The sequence below is a fragment of the Rhineura floridana genome, chromosome 2, assembly GCF_030035675.1.
Source record: "Rhineura floridana isolate rRhiFlo1 chromosome 2, rRhiFlo1.hap2, whole genome shotgun sequence".
NCBI lineage: Eukaryota > Metazoa > Chordata > Lepidosauria > Squamata > Rhineuridae > Rhineura > Rhineura floridana.
This window is the reverse complement of record NC_084481.1, coordinates 12,797,199-12,817,687: the sequence shown is the minus strand read 5'-3', so window position 1 is coordinate 12,817,687 and position 20,489 is coordinate 12,797,199. Positions and strand designations below refer to the sequence as shown.

The following is a 20,489-nucleotide window of genomic DNA, read 5'->3' as shown; positions in this document are numbered from 1 at the left end:
ATTTAAAAACACCGGTGTCTAAGGAGAGGCGGTGGTAGGAGGCAATAAACTGAAAAAAGGAAACCGCAGTCACGGTTCCCAGCCAGGAGCCATCTCACAGGAGATGAAAAAGCCCCACGGGGGGATGGCAGCCACCAGAACCCCCAACAAAGATACTTAGGAGGGGGAGAAATTTAGACAAAAAAGGAAGAAAACCCCCCCAAACTAACGATCCAGGCAAAAAGGCTGTGGAAGAGGGAAGGGAGTAAGGCTAAATAAAATCAATCAGTCCCACGCACTCAATCACAAACTAGCTATGTTAAAGATCCAAATGCTTCGAACGAAGGCAAGAATGAACTGGAGTGGGAGGGGCTCGATGCCCCAGGTCTTGACTTTGATTCATTTTTGCCTTCGGACGCTAGATGGCGCTATATCCCACATGATGTCGGACTACCTGAGGAAAATATGCAAAGTGCAGCTTTTCAGCCCTTCTTAAACTAGGTATAAGAACATACCAAAGGCCTTTTAAGCAGTCAGTGGGAGCCTACAGGTAGTCATCCATAAGATAGAGGGCCTTCAGTTGCCTACTTTTGTATATTGCTCCATAGGACTGCTTATGATCACCACTTCACACCCTATACAATAAAACGTATAAAGATTAGCAGCCTTGCACCTGACCACGGACAATGAAGTCAAGTAGCAAAGTTTGTCTACTTGGACAAATATATTTTGCACAAGCTATTTTGTCTTGCTCCTCAGTGATGCTGATATTACTTACAAAGGGGATGGGATGGGACTGTAGCTATTTCCAGGTAACAGATTAGCTAGAATAGCCTTCATGGTGGACTTCTCTTTCACCTGGCTGTCTGTGGACCCCAGCGAATGCCCATCAAACACATCTGGAATTTAAAAAGCATACATCTCTTAATATTATTAATAACCAGAGCCCAAATATTTGCTCACTCCAGGAAAGGTATAGAAGTCATCTGTTTTCTCTTCTTATGTGGATAATATAAGCTATTAAATGATTATCACGTTATCCCATTACTGACGAAATGAAGGCAAGGACATTAGCTCATGACACCAAAAGTAAAAAAACTGATCTCCAAGCCTTTGATTGTCTTGTGCACAAGTTACACAAACAAATGTCCATGGCTCAGACTCTCTGCAGTTCTATGGAAAGAAGAGACAGACCTATGAAACATGAATGCTGCAAATGGCTAGACTCTGCATCAGAGATAGGAACCTGTGGCCCTCCAGATGATTGGCTGTGGTTGATGAGAGTCTGAGTCCAACAACATCTGGAAGGCCACAGATTTCCCTAGCCCCATACTGTATGGTCTAACCAGCAACACCAAGTCTCAAATGGAAACTGAATTTGTCCATCCATCCATCAAAATCCCTTAATGGCAAGGTTTGTGTTTTTACTGGGTATGATTTTATTGTGAGCTGTCTATTGTAGAGTAGAAGGGAGGGATATAAATATTTTAAATAAAATAAAAGCTCTTCATTCCTTCCAGATCTTCTACTCACTAGTCTAGTCACTAGTGAGGGAGAATTCAGGTAGAATCTTACAGAATAATAATGCTTTGTATAGCACTTTCCAATGTTCAAAAAGCTTCACATGCTTTATCCAGTTATAGTCCTTACAACAACTCTGTAATGCAAGTTAGTATTATTATCCCCTGCATTGTATTTTTTTTTGGGGGGGGTGCTGAGGCTGAGAGTGCCTTGCCTAAGTCCACCTCGTGAGTTCAGAACAAAAGGGTATATGTTCTCTTACCTACTTTGGCTGACTTATGCCAATGTTCTTTCTTATCATATTTAATGCTAACCAACCATTTGTTAAAGCTGTAATTAAAGTCAAGTTAAAAAAGGAGCCAGATATCCAGCGTCACAATATAGCAGGGTGTTTGGCATCCTTATTTTGCCCTTTTGAGTGATTATAAAAGCCAGTCTTACTTCTGCCTTAAAATATATACCCTTCTGGTTTCTTCAAGTTAGTCACTCTTTCAACAAATACATCAAATTCTGACTTGTTTTGTTCTGTTTTGTTGGCGGTGGCAGCATAGTACACATGAAAAGGGCAAACACTAGAGAAAAACACTGAGCTTATCATGACTCCAATGAACAGATGCATTTTTTGCGATGCGATTCAGCAAACAATGGGGCTGGAGGCAGGGAAGCAAGAGGTTAGGATACCACTGAGGATACCACTGAGGATACCTTCTGAGCTGCTAGCGGTGTCTGCTTCAGACTGTGCATTGGCAAAGGAAGTGCCCCCCGTCAGCTGGTCTGACAGGACTTCAGGAGGGGTAGGAAGCTGGAGAAGAGAGGAGCTTGTGGAGCTCTGGCTCGATAAGGTTGTCAGGAAACGATCCTCTGCAAAGGGAAAAGTACATACCCAGGTGACTACTTAAAGATGACACAACACGCAAAAAGCATACTACTGAAGGCTCCATTATTTGCCTTTAGCATAGCCTGGAGACAGATACAAAATGGGCATACAAACTCACACACACACCGCCTTTTACCACTTATATTGCCCTTCAGCTGTAAGAGAAAAAACTATAAGCATGCCCCCGACAATCACTAATTTTAGCCCCTTCTACTTGTGAAGAACATAAGAAGAATCTGCTGGATCAGGCCAGTGGCCCATCTAGTCCAGCATCCTGTTCTCACAGTGGCCAACCAGGTGCCTGGGGGAAGCCCGCAAGCAGGACCCGAGTGCAAGAACACTCTCCCCTCCTGAGGCTTCCGGCAACTGGTTTTCAGAAGCATGCTGCCTCTGACTAGGGTGGCACAGCACAGCCATCATAAGCTAGTAGCCATTGATAGCCCTGCCCTCCATGAATTTGTCTAATCTTCTTTTAAAGCCATCCAAGCTGGTGGCCATTACTGCATCTTGTGGGAGCAAATTCCATAGTTTAACTATGCGCTGAGTAAAGAAGTACTTCCTTTTGTCTGTCCTGAATCTTCCAACATTCAACTTCTTTGAATGTCCACGAGTTCTAGTATTATGAGAGAGGGAGAAGAACTTTTCTCTATCCACTTTCTCAATGCCATGCATAATTTTATACACTTCTCTCATGTCTCCTCTGACCCGCCTTTTCTCTAAACTAAAAAGCCCCAAATGCTGCAACCTTTCCTCGTAAGGGAGTCGCTCCATCCCCTTGATCATTCTGGTTGCCCTCTTCTGAACCTTTTCCAACTCTATAATATCCTTTTTGAGATGAGGTGACCAGAACTGTACACAGTATTCCAAATGCGGCCGCACCATAGATTTATACAACGGCATTATGATATCGGCTGTTTTATTTTCAATACCTTTCCTAATTATCCCTAGCATGGAATTTGCCTTTTTCACAGCTGCCGCACACTGGGTCGACATTTTCATCGTGCTGTCCACTACAACCCCGAGGTCTCTCTCCTGGTCGGTCACTGCCAGTTCAGACCCCATGATCATATATGTGAAATTCAGATTTTTTGCTCCAATATGCATAATTTTACACTTGTTTATATTGAATTGCATTTGCCATTTTTCCACCCATTCACTCAGTTTGGAGAGGTCTTTTTGGAGCTCTTCGCAATCCCTTTTTGTTTTAACAACCCTGAACAATTTAGTGTCGTCAGCAAACTTGGCCACTTCACTGCTCACTCCTAATTCTAGGTCATTAACGAACAAGTTGAAAAGTACAGGTCCCAATACCGATCCTTGAGGGACTCCACTTTCTACAGCCCTCCATTGGGAGAACTGTCCGTTTATTCCTACTCTCTGCTTTCTGCTTCTTAACCAATTCCTTATCCACAAGAGGACCTCTCCTCTTATTCTGCTAAGCTTCCTCAGAAGTCTTTGGTGAGGTACCTTGTCAAACGCTTTTTGAAAGTCTAAGTACACTATGTCCACTGGATCACCTCTATCTATATGCTTGTTGACACTCTCAAATAATTCCAATAGGTTACTGAGACAGGACTTTCCCTTGCAGAAGCCATGCTGGCTCTGCTTCAGCAAGGCTTGTTCTTCTATGTGCTTAGTTAATCTAGCTTTAATAATACTTTCTACCAGTTTTCCAGGGACAGAAGCTAAGCTAACTGGCCTGTAATTTCCGGGATTCCCTCTGGATCCCTTTTTGAAGATTGGCGTTACATTTGCCACTTTCTAGTCCTCAGGCACGGAGGAGGACCCAAGGGACAAGTTACATATTTTAGTTAGCAGATCAGCAATTTCACATTTGAGTTCTTTGAGAACTCTCGGGTGGATGCCATCCAGGCCTGGTGATTTGTCAGTTTTTATATTCTCCATTAAGCTTAGAACTTCCTCTCTCGTTACCACTATTTGTCTCAGTTCCTCAGAATCCCTTCCTGCAAATGTTAGCTCAGGTTCAGGGATCTGCCCTATATCTTCCACTGTGAAGACAGATGCAAAGAATTCATTTAGCTTCTCTGCAATCTCCTTATCGTTCTTTAGTACACCTTTGACTTCCTTCTCGTCCAATAGCCTCCCTAGATGGTCTCCCGCTTTGAATGTATTTATAGAATTTTTTGTTGTTGGTTTTTATGTTCTTAGCAATGTGCTCCTCAAATTCTTTTTTAGCATCCCTTATTGTCTTCTTGCATTTCTTTTGGCAGAGTTTGTGTTCTTTTTTATTTTCTTCATTTGGACAAGACTTCCATTTTCTGAAGGAAGACTTTTTGCCTCTAAGAGCTTCCTTGACTTTGCTCGTTAACCATGCTGGCATCTTCTTGGCCCTGGCAGTACCTTTTCTGATCTGGGGTATGCACTCCAGTTGAGCTTCTAATATAGTGTTTTTAAACAACTTCCAAGCATTTTCGAGTGATGTGACCCTCTGGACTTTGTTTTTCAGCTTTCTTTTTACCAATCCCCTCATTTTTGTGAAGTTTCCTCTTTTGAAGTCAAATGTGACCATGTTGGATTTTCTTGGCAATTGGCCAGTTACATGTATGTTTAATTTAATAGCACTGTGGTCACTGCTCCCAATCGGTTCAACAACACTTACATCTCGCACCAGGTCCCGGTCCCCACTGAGGATTAAGTCCAGGGTTGCCGTCCCTCTGGTCGGTTCCATGACCAACTGGTCTAGGAAATAGTCATTTAGAATATCTAGAAATGTTGCTTCTTTGTCATGACTGGAACACATATGTCTATGTCCGGGTAGTTGAAGTCACCCATTACTACCACATTTCCTAGTTTGGATGCTTCCTCAATTTCATATCTCATCTCAAGGTCTCCCTGAGCATTTTGATCAGGGGGACGATAGATCGTTCCCAGTATTAAATCCTTCCTGGGGCACGGTATCACCACCCACAACGATTCTGTGGAGGAGTCTGCCTCTTTTGGGGTTTCCAGCTAGCTGGATTCAATGCCTTCTTTCATGTATAGAGCGACTTCGCCACCAATACGTCCTTCCCTGTCCTTCCAATATAGTTTATATCCAGGGATAACCGTATCCCACTGGTTTTCTCCATTCCACCAGGTCTCCGTTATGCTCACTATATCAATGCTCTTCTCTAAGACCAAGCACTCCAGTTCTCCCATCTTGGTTCGGAGGCTCCTAGCATTAGCGTACAGGCACTTGTAAGCAGTGTCTCTCTTCAAGTGTCTTTGGCACTTGTGGTTTGGCCTGTGGTAATTTTGCCCTTCTGAATTTATATCCTGTGCACCTGCTCTCACAATGCCTACTTCTAGGCCTACCCCTTTTAACATTTCATCATTTCTTTGGTCTTTATCCAAGGGGGAGGTTTATTCCTAACCGGACTTTCCTCAGCTCCTGTCGGGTTTCCCCCCTCAGTCAGTTTAAAAGCTGCTCTGCCACCTTTTTAATTTTAAGTGCCAGCAGTCTGGTTCCATTCTGGTTCAAGTGGAGCCCGTCCCTTTTGTACAGGCCTGGCTTGTCCCAAAATGTTCCCCAGTGCCTAACAAATCCAAACCCTTCCACCCGACACCATCGTCTCATCCACGCATTGAGACTGCAAAGCTGGGCCTGTCTGGCTGGTCCTGCGTGTGGAACCGGTAGCATTTCAGAGAAAGCCACCTTGGAGGTCCTGGCTTTCAGCATCCTACCTAGCAACCTAAATTTTGCTTCCAGGACCTCACGGCTGCATTTCCCCATGTCGTTGGTGCCAATGTGCACCACGACCACTGACTCCTCCCCAGCACTGTCTACCAAACTATCTAAACAACAAGAGATATCCGCAACCTTCGCACCAGGCAGGCAAAACACCTTGCGGTCTACACACCCATCACACACCCCACTGTTTATGTTCCTAATGATCAAATTACCCGCTACAAGGATCCCTCCACCGTCTGGAGATATATCCTCGGCAAGAGAGGATAGCTGCTCATCCCCCAAGGAATGGGTCCCTTCTAAGGGATTGTTTCCCTCTACCTCAGCTGAATGCTCTCCTTCCCTGAGACCATAGTTCTCTATGATAGCAGAAGAGCTATCATCCTTGGAGTGGGACACAGCTATAACGTCCCTGAAGGCCTCCTCCACACACCTCTCTGCCTCTCTCAGCTTTTCCAGGTCAGCCACCTTGGCCTCAAGGAAATGAAGTCGTTCCCGGAGAGCCAGGAGCTCATTGCACCGAGAGCACACCCACGACTTCTGTCCAACAGGCAGATGCTGCAGGCAGTGCAAAACACTGGAAAGCCCCCACACCCCCGCTGGCTTCTTACCTGCATAGTTTTGTTTAAGGTTTATTACGTCAATGGGTTGGAAACTGCGGTTTGGTTGAGGTCAGGGAACAGACGGGCAGAGTGTTCCCTGGCCTCCTCGCCCTGCTGCTTAACTCGCCTTGACGCTTTGTCAGCTGGGGCCTTGACACTTCGTCAGCTGGGGCTCCCTTGCTAGGGTGCTCTGAATTTATATGTGTGGCTGGTTCCTCCCAGCTACTGCTGCCAGCCAATGATGCGCTAATTGAGGCTGATGGCTCAACTATCAGCTGGGGCTTAACTCTTTAAGATTATCTCAGGCTTCCTTCCTTTGAAGGCAGGAAGGAAGGCTTCCTTCCTTAGTGAGGGACGAGGCTGTTTAAGGACTTTGACTAGTGGTACTAAGAAAGGTTAACTAGCTTTTACTCTTTTTATTTTATTTGCTGACAACAACCACTTTTATCAGTGCAAGTTCCCCTGTAGTTTTAAGTGGTGCCTTGCACTCTGGCCTGGACAAACTAGACCAGCTTTTGGCTGCTTTTAATCTTTGGCTGCTTTTAAGCAAGGGGCTGCGACTTCCAGGCGAGTCTTTTTTGTTTGTTGTTTGTTGTACTCACTAGCCGTATCTCCAGTTTTGTTTCTGGAGGGTGACATGAAAATTATGCCCTCAGAGTTCTTTTTATTATGAGGAAAAAACAGAGGCATTTAATGCACCAACAGCAACAACCTCCTGCTCCTCTTATATTGGATAATTAAGTCTACCTCATCATGTACATTTGGGTGCTTGTTGTCAAAAACAAAGCAATCTCCTGCAATAACAACCCTTTCTTTTTATTCCTGCCATGCTTCTGAGAGGGAGAGCCTAGAATGGGAAATCCCTCCACCCAATGCTAAGAGGAGAATCCCCCAGGGAAGGGGTGTCAGCCAAGAAATAGGTTAGATAGCTTGACGGTGATGCACAGCAAATTATTCCTTTTTCCATTTACACTTTTGACCAGTGATATTTCTGCACGAGCCAGATATTCAAAGCAGTCTGACCTTATTCTGGGCTGCATTCTGGCCTACTGCCTCTCCATCAATTGAAGAAGGGCATTTTCAGGAATTTGTTCTTTGTTTTGTGGGAGTCCGGAATGGGGAACATGAAAGCCAGGAGTAATAATCAATGTAACACTGTGCGGACAGCTAAACATCCCAAAAAGTGGATTTAAACAAGCATAAGCATATGATACAAAAGGCCACTCCCACTAAAGACATTTCCTCCCCATGTAATACCCCAGTAAAAAAAGTAGGAACAGAACAGGGAAGGTGCATTCTGAAAGCTTTTACGAGAGGCATTCAGTTGCAGTATAACAATTAATGCAAAGGGCTAAACCATCTTAGAGAAAGCAAACACACCTTTCTCGCCATTTTGTAGTGCTGGAGAAACATTGCGAGGAGAGGCATCCATTGAGCTGATCTGGGGATTAAAAAGCAATGTGAATTTTCTGTTCCATATTTGCATTTGCATTACCTTACTTGCCATGAACTCATTGTAGACTGCATCAATACCAAAAGTTACACTAATATTGGTATTGACAAGTTACATTGATAATTAAAGCCAGAACTAATGTTGGTTTTCCCTCTTTCACAAAGTGAATCTTTATTTAAGTGAAGTCTAACCAAGGGAGTTACTTTATTAATTTGTATAGGTAAAATTTTCAGTGGACTTTAGAACTGCACACCTATGCACACTTATTTGGAAGCAAGTAAGACAATATAACGTAAGGAAAGCCCAGCTGAATCAGACCAAAGTCCCATCTAGTTCAGCATCCTGTTCTCCCAGTGGCTAATCAGATGCATGTGAGAAACCCACAAAGAAGTGTCTCATTGAACTCAGTGGGACTTGCTTCCAACAGTAATCATACTTAGAAATGAGCCATATATTCAGAAGACTAGATTATCATCAGTGTGCAATCAGCCAACTCATTTATTTGCATCATTCAGTAAGTGAGCGAATCACCCTCTGCATGGTAGGAATACAGTTTACTTCTAACATTTATTATTTATTACATTTATATCCCGCCCTTCCTTCCAGCAGGAGTCCAGGATGGCAAACAAAAACACTCTCTAAAAGGGCTAGTTCCTAGGTTGTGCAGAATGCACCTCCTGATAAGATGGCATCTTAAAAACAGACTTTAAAATATATTAAAACAAAACATCTTTAAAAGCGATTCCAACATAGGCACAGACTGAGATAAGGTGTCTACTTAAAAGGCTTGTTGAAAGAGGAAAGTCTTGAATGGGTGCCAAAAAGATAATAGAGATGGCGCCTGTCTAATATTTAAGGTGAGGGACTTCCAAAGGGTATGTGCCACTACGCTAAAGGGCTAGTTCCTAGGTTGTGCAGAATGCACCTCCTGATAAGATGGCATCTGCAGGAGGCCTTCATCTGCAGAGTGCAGTGATCGACTGGGCATATTAGGGATAAGACAATATTTCAGGTATCCTGGTTCCAAGCTGTATAGGTCTTTGTATACCAAAACCAGAACCTTGAACTTGACCCGGTAATGAATGGTCAGCCAGTGCAATTCTTTCAGCAGCAGGGTGACATGTTGGCAATATTCTGCCCCAGTCAACAATTGTGCCACCACATTTTGCACCAGCTGCAGCTTCCGGACCAACTTCAAGGGTAGCCCCACATAGAGTGCATTACAGTAATCCCGCCTGGAGGTTACCAGTGTATGGATAACAGTGGTCAGGCTATCCCAGTCCAGAAACGGCCACAGCTGTCTTACCAGCCGAAGGTGATTAAAGGCACTCCTAGCCACCGAGGTCACCTGGGCCTCTAGCGACAAAGATTGATCCAGAAGCACACCCAGACTATGAACCTGCTCTTTCAGAGACAGTACAACCCCATCCAAAGCAGGCAACTGACTAATTATCTGAACTCGGGAACCACCAGTTTATTGGCCCTCATCCAACTCACCATCGAGTCCAGGCAGATGTCCAGGGCTTGCACGGCCTCTCCCAATTCAGATGTTATGGAGAAATGGAGCTGGGTATCATCAATGTAATGCTGACACCTCACCCCACATCTCCTGATGACCATTCCCAAGGGCTTCATATAGATGTTAAACAACATCAGGGACAAGATGGTACCCTGCGGCACCCCACAGCACAACTGCCAGGGGGCTGAAAGACAGTCACCCAATGCTATTCTCTAAAAACAACCTTGGAGATAGGATCAGAACCACTCTAAAACAGTGCCTCCAGTACCCATCTCACCAAGTTGACCCAGAAGGATACCATGGTCAATGGTATCAAAAGCCGCTGAGACATCAAGTAACAGCAACAGGGTCACACTCCCCGTCCTTCTCCTGATAAAGGTCATCCATCAGGGCAACCAAGGCCAGTTCAGTCCTACAACCAGGCCTGAATCCAGATTAGAATAGGTCAAAATAATCTGTTTCATCCAAGAGTACTTGCAATTGCTGTGCCACAACCCTCTCAATCACCGGTATTTGCGATCAGGCGGTAGCTGTCACAAACCAATGGATTCAGGGTGGGCTTTTTTTAGGAGTGGTCGGATGATCACCTCTTTCAGGGTGGCTAGAACCACTCCCTCCCAAACCATGCATTGACCACGCCCTGGATCCACTCAGTCATACTCCCTTGGCAAGCTTTAATAAGCCAAGAAGGGCAAGAGTCAAAAGGATAAGTTCCTGGCTGCATCATCGCAAGCACCTTCTCCACATCATCAGGCCGCATCAGCTGAAACCGTTCCCAAGAAGTTGCAGCAGATGTTGCACTGGACACCTCATTGAGGACTACAGTAGATGTGGATGGGGCATCAAGAAGCTATGGAGATGAGCAACTTTACCCTCAAAGTGCCTTGCAAACAATTCACAGTGGGTCTCTGAAGGATCTAAAGCTCCATTTCCTGGAACTGATGTCAACAGACCCCTGACAATATGGAAAAGCTCCACTGGATGGCTACTTGAGGATGAGATGGTGGCAGAGAAGTGGGCCTTCTTCGCCGCCCTCACTGCCACACAGTAATAATGTTTTACTCGTGCCCGATCAGCCTCACAGCATGTCTTTCTCAGCCGTCGTCCAGATTGTTTCATTGCCCTTAGTTCACTTGTGCACCAAGGTGCAAATCAGGCTCGACAATGCCAGAGAGGGCGCTCAGGGGAAACCGTGTTAAGAGCCCGAAGCGTCTCACTGGTCTACAGCGTGACAAGGGCCTTAACGGGATCACCTGCTCTATCTACTGGGAATTCCCCCAGGGCATTCAGGAATCCAGTGCAATGTTTCTAGCTATGCCAGAAAAGCTCACCCCATGCTACATTTCCCCCCCTAAACACACTTCACAAGCTCTAGAGAACTGGTGGAGGAGGAAGCACAAGTGAAACTTCTTTCTTTCTCCGGACACAATCTGGTCTCCAGGAGGAAATGTGCATGGCTCCTGTATAGAGGAGCCTATTCTCCCAGTGCAGTGACAGAAGATCACTTTGGATGGGGAACCTGAGAACTGGGGGCCCTCCAGGTCTCTTCTCAGGCCACACTCTCCCCTTAGCCCTGCTCTGGATCCTCCTGAAGAACTTTTACTTGGCAGGAACATGCCCTTGAATTGCAGTGATGCCTCTTGCTTGTCTGGATAGAGGAGAGAGATGAGTTATGTGTGTATGGAGAAACCTCCGGCTTTTTGCATGGCTGGAATGTCACCTGCTGTACAAAGATAAGAGTTGCATCTGTTGCTCCATCCATTTTTTGCCTGTAGCTCCTCCCACAACTGGCCTCTGGCCCCCATCAAGTTACCCATGAGGGAATGCAGCCCTTGGACTAAGAAAGGTTCCCCACCCTTGGCCTAGAACCAAGGGGAGACAAATGAAACCCTTCTTCTTGTGACTTCTTTGGAACGTGTGAAACAGCTCTTGTTGTAAGCAGTACTATTTACACTGCATCCCCAGTGTATGGACGCTCCATGATGTGGTAGAAACACAATGCTGGTAACCCAAAAGTATATAGGACAGATCTTTCATTCTCTTCTAGACAGTCCGTGTATGCTGCACTACAAGTCACTTTTGAAGTTTGGGAAACCTACAGAAGTAGTTTGGGAGATGGGAGTGAAGAGCCATGATGCAGTTTGGAAAAAGCCTCTACAATCATGCAGTTGGGTACAGCGGATCCTAGCTATAATCTGGACTATGTATGTGTTAAGGAACAGATAGCAGCGATGCCCCAATCATGACAAAAGCCATACTGGCATTACAGGGGTCTCTTTCAGGTGCTGCAAGAAGTTCTGCAAGTGCCAATACCCAAGTTAATCCAACCTTTTCGTTCTTCAACCTCCAATAAGAATTGCAGTTTTAAATTCATTATTGTGAACAGCAGAACTCATTACCTTGCTCTCTTCGCCTTGCCTCAGTCTCCCAGGACTAGGGGGTACCGAGGGGCGCTTCCTCCCTTTCTCTTGTTGGAAGAGATCTTGTAACCTACAAAATGGGTCACATTTAAAAGATTTTTATTCAAGCGTGTATTTCAGCAGTTCCATGACTGATCAGTGGGCTAGATCCCTTTATATTCAAAATATGCCTTCTCTCTCATATTCACACTAGCTATAAGCATCTCCTCCAGAGAGTTTTTACAAAGAAATCCAATACTTTTAATTGACCACAACTGAGCAGCTGGCAGGAAAAAACTACTTTGTAGAGAAATTATAACTATGCCACAATATTTAACTTTCCAAATAGCCAGGACAATCAAATGTGGAGGGAAATGTGGTGTTGCAAGGGGATGGAGTAACAGCCCACGAAGACAGGAGCACTAGAAAGTTAATAGTTCCCACCTACTCACCTGTTATTCCAAGCTTGCAGCATCTCACAAAGACTTTGCTTTTTGGCTATCAGAGATTCAGAGACAGATTGCAGCTGCTGAGGATTGTCAAGTGATGAAGAAAGCATCCTTGCTTGGATTTTCTCTATCCAGTTTCGAAATTCTACTTCCTCCATCTATCCAAAGACAAACAATGCAATGGTTCTTCTTAGGCAAAGACCTACTTCAGACCTGCCTAGGATGCCTCTTCCGAGCTAGCTACCACAAATAAAATCTCTACAGGAAAATGGAAATGGACTGCCTTCAAGTCGATCCCGCCTTATGGCTACTCTATGAATAGGGTGTTCATGGTAAGCAGTATTCAGAGGGGGGTTTCCCATTGCCTCCCTCTGAGGCTAGTCCTCCCCAGCTGGCTAGGGCCTGCTCAGCTTGCCACAGCTGCACAAGCCAGCCCCTTCCTTGTCCGCAACTGCCAGCTGGGGGGCAACTGGGCTCCTTGGGACTATGCCGCTTGCCCACGGCTGCCCAGGTGGCAGGGCACGTAACCCCTGAGCCACTCACTGTGGGGGTGATCTTTAGCTGGCCCTTGACACCCAGGAGACACAAGTGGGGATTTGAACTCACAGACTCTGGACTCCCAGCCAGGCTCTCCTCCCCACTGTGCTATACCAGCAGACCTTGTTGAGACCAATTTTGAGTAGGCAAACCCCATCTTTTTAAACAGCAAGAAAAGATTTAATGTTACAGTAGCTAAATACTTCAATTTCAAAAATTTGTGCCTCGGCCCTCACTACTCTTTGAGAAAGCACTGGGAGTGATGACTGGTCCAAAATATTATCAGCTTAGATTAGCACTGCTGTTCTCTGCTTTATTTTCTTCAGCCTCATTTAAGCTGCACCCTGGATCCTCTGACTGTGATGCGAAGAATTGGAAGCCTGCTATACTGAGCAAACATAAAATGTGTAACATTACATAGAGTGATTTTCCCCACTGCATGCATCAAAATCATGTTACCTCCTTCTGGGCAAAAAGATCCTCCATCTTCTCCTCCCTTGTTTTGCTAAAAGTATCTGTTTTCAGAGAGGTGAGGCGCTCATCAACAGCAATGTATACCTGAGACACCCTGCAACAATGAGGTCAAATTGGAATAGAACTACACACCACTCAGATTTTGCCACATACACCCACTCCTACAAGTCCCCATTGAGAATTAGTCCAGCGTACTGTAGGATGTGATTAGAAACCTGTTGAACATAAGCTACTCTAGGCAACTTCACACAGGACATATAAAATACTTTGAGAGAACACAAAACGTGTATGCCCATAAAAATGTAATTACATGGTCACACAAACATTATGGCAAACGTGTACATCTCATGAATGCCTGTGAGGGAGCTAGAATTAGCCACTGTTTGCAGGTAATGTCTGGTGAATCTCTAACAAGCAAAAAGGTGGCAGAACAAGATTTCTGTCGGTTGGGCAGGATTGCTTCACTGCCCTGCAAAGCTTCTTTGTATATATTTTTTACTATTTTCAATAACTCTGCAAACATTTGCTTAGTTTGCATGCGTTAGACAGTGGCGAAACTTGGATTGTCCAAGTACAACATCTCCATTTTTTTAAAGTACAGAGTAACACAGCCCGGAATGCATCACAGCTGCTGTCTAAAGGTACTAAAAAGCATGTCAAAGCAAAGGCTCTGCTAATCAGATGTAAGCATTCATATATGGCGGGTGGAAGACTATCAAAGTTGGTTATGATATCTGGAAAATCTTACATTTTGAAAGCCTTCCACCCCACAATGCAAATATATTTAAATGTGATAGGCAGCACCCCTGCCAGGTGGAAAGGAACTGAAGGGCGAGTGGCTAAGCATCCTTTTCTCCACCTGCTACATCTCCCTGTCAAGTCAGTCCATCACAGTGCCACTTTGCTGACAGAAGCAGGGGCTAGAATTTCAAGACTGAAAAAAATGGCTATTTAGGATATCACAATGTCTTATGACAACTAACTCCAAATGCTAATTATATGTTAGAAATAGTATTCCCTTTTGTTTCTCCACTTACTGCTAATCAATTTCACTAGACCACTTCTGTCACTGTGGGTGGAAGAACTCAGTTTTCCCATGCACAGATACTGCTATCAAAACACTAGAAGAACTCCACCGAAAATCTTAGAATTAAAGATTTCTGCATGACTTCTGGAAAGATATTGAACTATGTATCTCAATTTCTAGGCCATGAAGTGGGCATACCACTATTTCACTATTTTACAGTTTTAGGTGTAAAGTATTTGCAGTGTTCCAGAGGTCCAGTTCAAACATCAGAGTAAACTGTAGTTTACTGTGGGTGTGCTGATGACTCACACTTTGATCTTTCCCTTGAGCAAGTGGGAGCAACAAACCACAACCCTTGACTTAGCATTATGTCTGAATAGGTATCATGGTTTGTTTCACTCCACACAAATCATAGCTGGCAAGCCAAGAACAAGCCTTGGCTTCATGTTGTGGTCCATTCACAACAAGCTACAAGCCCTGGTTCAGACATAATGCTAAGCAATGGATTGTGGTTTGTTGCCCCCACTTGCTCTAGGGCAGCCTTTCCCAACCAGTGGGCCACGAGATGTTGCTGGACCACAATTCCCATCTTTCCTGACCATTGGCAATGCTGGCTGAGGCTGATGGGAGTTGTGGTCCAACAAGATCTGGTGGCCCACTAGTTGGGAAAGGCTGCTCTAGGAAAGAGCAAAGTAGGAGCCATATCATGGCAAACCATGAACTATCTTTTCTGTGACATTTGAACACAACTAATGCAATGTAATGTAACAGCACTGCTAGAACCATAATGGATATACCATTATCATGTTGGATAAATACTAGCCGATTGGTGGGGGAGAGCAGGAGAGGATAGAGACAGATACTTACTTTTGAGAAAAATCCTTCAGGTCTTGAAGCATGCTAATCTTTAGCGGAACCTGACGCTTTATGTAAATCTTGGGATGCGGGACGCACACCTCCAGCAGTCGTATAGGAGAATAGCTAGGAAGAGAAGATAACACATCTTTGAACTGGGCCAGATTGTTAAGATTTAGGGGCCCTAAATTTCAGACACCATGTAAAACTTACTAAAGCTTAACTGTAGTTCACTCATGGTGCCTAAATTAACAAACTGGCTTGAGAATGACCATTAATACAGAAGCAGAAATGATGGTTTGAGGAGGACTGGCAAACAATTATTTCTGCTAATGATGGTTGTGCCTCCTGTTTAAATATGGGAAAATAATGGCTGGGGTATTTTGAGTTGTTGGATGCTAACATTTCATTTAGTGTACGGAAAGAAGAATAAAATGTTTTGGTAACTTAGAAATTAAGTTTTGTGTAAGAATTAAGAACAGGAACAGAGTTAAATATTTGTTTGAATGTATATGTTGAGCAGAGCAGTCTTACATGGACCTGGGGAAGAGAGAAGCAGCAGATCTACTGCCCGATAACAAGCCCTGCCAACTCATAATGGGCGCGGCAGAAGGTTAGTGGGCGGTTCTTTCTTCCTTTGTACTAGGGCAAGAGCCCTAGGTTGGTATAGCTGGGGGAACAAGAGCTGCCAGCACCCCACACTCAAAATGCTCTGCTTCAGGGCTGTTACTGCCGATAGTGGCTTTCCAACAGCTTGGGCATGGCTAAGGCCTCTGCCAGAGTGAAGCCCCACCACCTGCTTTCCTCTCCATCCGTGGAGACTGGGAGAGGCAACTATATGCCATCCTGACCCCTCCCCCCACATCAACATTGCAGTGGATGGGAACTGGGCTCTTAGGATGAGAAGAGTGAGTAAGAATTGCCTACTACAATAAATCATTAATATTTAGAATTTTAAAACATAGTCGCCATAAGATTTTGCTGGCCTACTAAGATGAAACATTCAAGCCATAATTATTTTATGGTTCTGTGTAATATGCATCCTAAATAAATTGATAATGTTTGTTTTCTTTCATTTTTTTCTGGCTACATTTAGCCCATATTCACTGTACTGGAAAATTCTGTTTAAAATAAATTTACTGAAAAGCAACAAATCATAAAATATGTGATTGAATGTGTTGATTGTATGCATTGACACTAATAAAGAGTTGGTAAAATAAATATGTATAAAATAAAATTAAGGCCACTTTATCTCGAGTTGAAGTGAGAGTTAGTGAATCTTAGGAGGAAAAGCCTTCAGACTTTTCTTACCTGAAAGATGCCACCATCTGATTGTAGGAAAAATACTGGTGGTAGTCATGATGTATGGAGTGGCCACATGGCTCAGCGTTGGCCCTTCGGGTGTACTGATGTCCATAAAAACGGAGTTCAAGGTATTTGGCAAAGGATATGGACCAAGAGTCATTGGAAAGTGGAACCACTGGTGTTACCTGGAAAAGTTAGTGATTTTATCTAAACAGGGCACACAGAAAGATCCATTCTAACTTGACCTCGAGCTTCAGCAATTCTTGGGTGTGACTAGGAACTTCACACATGCATACTTCTAGCTTTAATTAATACTGGAAGGAGTCAACAAAACATCAAGACCACCATTCCTCCAAATAACTGTCACTGGGACAGGTAGCAATTGAAACTGCTGACTCAGAAGTCTGGCTGCAGAAAAATACAACTCTTTAAAAGCACAAATAGTCTGCATCCTGGCATGCTCTTTTACAATATGGAATCACTGCGAATGTGGGCTGTTTACTGGCATCAATTTACTACAACATATTCCTCAAGAGAGCTAGCATAGTGTGACAGTTAAGAGCATAAACAATGATCTAGGTGGTCCCCAGTTGAAATATCATCTCTGGGTATAAACTCACAGGCAAGCCACGATAAAGCAGCCCCAGTCACTCACTTGTAATATGGATGTACTGTTCTACTTGCACATGCTATTTTAAGAACTAAGATGTATGATATGATATTAGAATTCAAAAAGACTGTTGTAGAAATTCATCAAGTATTTTTCTACAGTATTCAAAGTATTTCTTATAGCATAGCAGAAATTGCTTCACATGGTGTCTTGTGAAATGTATAGGATCTCTAACAAATGCTAATAAAATGCTATTTAGGTGTCTTTGTTTTTAAAAAGGATGATCTCCACATATCACACGTGCATAAGGATGCCTTCCCAACAGTTTATAAAGTATGGAGTCTCAAATTCCATTTTGTGGAATCTTCCCTACTACCCACCCTCAAAGGTCTAACAAATAGAGCTTGGAAGTAATTCGTTAGGAAAAATGAATTACTTGTACTTTATTACTTTTTTGAGGAACAAGTGGGTACTTTCTTTACATTTTGACTGTAATAGGAGTAATTTCATTCATTACTTTTCAGCTGTAATTGTAATGTTTCTGGCATTACTTTGGGGCGTTACTTGTGGGGAGAAGCAGGGGAAACATTCTGCTCTAATTTTTGGATAAAAATCATGTGCTTCTGTGCAGTGTTGCTCTTCCTTTGTGCTCTATGGGTGTTTGGGAGGCGATGAGGAAGGAGGTGGAGAGTAAGATGAGGGTGAAGTGGAGAAGAAATGGTTAAAAAATAGATGGTGGTGGAGAAGAATGGAGCGGAGGGAGAAAGGAGCTAGACAGCAAGGAGGCAGCGGCAGAATGGACATGAAGAACTGTGGAGGTGAGAGACGATGTGCGTGTGTGTGTGTTTGTCATGTTTGGCACGCAAAGCTCGAAGCGGTGGCCTCTGCCTCCCTCCCCACCTCCCCTCTCTCACCAGTGGAGAGACGAGAGCCAAAAGCCTCCTCACAGCCACAGCTTTGGGGTGAGCAAGGGGCAGGCAGAAGTTGCAGCTACAAGCAGCCAGGGTCCTAAAGAGCTGCTGCTTCCAGTTCTCTTTCCTGCCCTTCTTTTCTTCCTATCAAACAGGATGCATCTTCATCTTCTGAGCAAGGTATTCCCTGGAAGTTCTAAAAAATCCCCCTCTCCTGTTGTGTAAATTTGTATAGATATGAGCAGAGATTGTCAACTGTCTGAGATGCTGTGTGCCAGTGTGTGCGTTTACCTAAGAAAGCAGACCTCTACCCTGCATTGAGATCACTGAGACTTAAGACTTAGTAAAATAAGAAAAGCTACTTTATTTATAGAAATATATAGTAGATAGAAAGGCATACCTAGTTCTAACTAACTAAGTTGGAGGCACAACACCCAGGTTTGGGAGTTGCCCTAATGGCTCAGGAGAGAGAGACCAGAGACAAAAGGTGTATCCTCTCTCTCGGACAGTCGAAAAATAGAAGAAAGGAAAGGGCAGAAGGAGGGGCAGCGTCCCTATCAGTTTAATGACGGAAGGAAGTCAGTCAGAACATCACAAGTAAAGGTAGTCAAGCCTAGCCATTTGGAGGACCCTAACTTTATCTCCCTTCTGGAACATAAACAAAAGAACAAAACAGGAGTTGCTCTTGCCCCACTTCCAACATCTCCATGGCAAGTGCAAAGAGTTCCAGTAAGGCACTTGTTAAAAATGATTGTATAGTTAACTTACAGTACAATACATACAAGTTTACTCAGAAGTAAGTCTCTATGTTTAATGGAGCTTACTCCCAGGTAAATCAAACTGGGTATTGGATTGCACTAATTAGGCCAGATAAGGACTGGTTGAAGCCTTGAAGCTGTACTAATTTGCAGGGGGGAGGAGAGAAAAAATATGACACTTTATAGTACAAAGATGCATCAATCTGGTTAAGGCAAGGAAAATTTGATGCCAATAATACAAGGACTAACCTGCAATCCAATACATGTCTACTCAGAAGTAAGTCCCATTGGGTTTAATGGACTCCCAGGCAAGTGCGTATTGGATAATATGCTTACCTGGGAGTAAGTGCCACTGAACCCAATAAAGCTTACTTCTGAGTAGACATGTATTGGATTGCAGCCTTCGTTTCCTTTTGCAGGCATTTTAATTCTGCCTTCTGTATCTGTGAGGTAGGTTAGGCAGAGAGTTAGGGACTGGCCCAAGGCAGTAAATAAGCAAAAACAATGAGTAAAAATTTAAAATGTGAAAATGCTCATGCTCAGAGTATTTCTGTCACTGTGTGTGTGTGTTTATGTTTACTGTCTCATAACTTGCTTTTGCCTGAGAATATTGTATTTCATACTGTTACAGGTGTTTTTTTTTTTTAAAAAAATGCCCAAATTCTGTGGTTGTGGTTTTTTTAACTTGAGTTCTTTGCATGGTTTAGGGTTGGCATCGCAGGAGATCAGGCTCTTGTGCATTTAGAAATTAAATGGAGCAAGCCTTTTCTACTATGGGAATACAATTATAGAGAAAGCTTCACCTGTTAAGATTCTGTTTGTCAGACATTTTATTACTTGTGTGTGTGTCCCCCTCCTCAGATTTACTTTTGATTTGTGAATGCCATGATATTGTAAGTATAGCCCCTGAAATGCTGAAATGTATTGTGGTGGAGTCCAGTCCTGTATATGTCTACTCTGAATTAAGCGTAATTGAGTTAAATGGATATGTCTATAGGATTGCAGATTATCTTTTACTTCTGAAAGGAATGTGCTGTCAGACATAGAATTTAAGAGACATACTTTTCTGGACGTGTTTGAAACAGGTGGGAAGGGAGTTGTGTTAATCTAATTGGGTCTTCAACATAGTGCCCTCCAGATGTTGTACAACTCCCATCAGCACCAGATAATGTAACCAATTATCAGGGATGATGGAAATTGTAGTCCTACATCTGGAGGTCACCACATTGGCTATCTCTGGTCTGTAAGGCCCCACAAGTGACTTTTGTCCTTTGTTGCAATACACACAAGAACATAAGAAGAGCCTGCTGGATCCAACCAGTGGCCCATCTAGTCCAGCATCCTGTTCTCACAGTGGCCAATCAGATGCTCTAAAGGTAAATCCACAAGCAGGACTTGAGTGCACGCGCAGCACTCTCTGCACTTGTATTTCCAGCAACTGGTATTCAGAAGCGTACTGTCTCTGATAGTGGAAGTAGAACATAGCCATCATTGCTAGGTGCCGCTGATAGCTTTATCCTCCATG

At 43.8% G+C, this 20,489-nt stretch overlaps 1 protein-coding gene across 7 annotated transcripts in view; it reads right to left on the bottom strand.

The window, feature by feature from the left end:
• PIKFYVE (phosphoinositide kinase, FYVE-type zinc finger containing) overlaps positions 1–20,489 on the bottom strand; it is a 139,079-nt gene that overhangs the window by 36,523 nt on the left and 82,067 nt on the right. For all 7 annotated transcript variants that reach the window (XM_061607829.1, XM_061607828.1, XM_061607827.1 and 4 more), the window contains 8 exons: positions 16,692–16,870; positions 15,393–15,506; positions 13,484–13,592; positions 12,491–12,645; positions 12,039–12,129; positions 8,048–8,108; positions 2,206–2,361; positions 758–878 (listed from right to left, as the gene is read on the bottom strand). In XM_061607829.1, the coding sequence (XP_061463813.1) occupies positions 758–878; positions 2,206–2,361; positions 8,048–8,108; positions 12,039–12,129; positions 12,491–12,645; positions 13,484–13,592; positions 15,393–15,506; positions 16,692–16,870 (986 nt within the window). The remainder of the gene's footprint in view (positions 1–757; positions 879–2,205; positions 2,362–8,047; positions 8,109–12,038; positions 12,130–12,490; positions 12,646–13,483; positions 13,593–15,392; positions 15,507–16,691; positions 16,871–20,489) is intronic.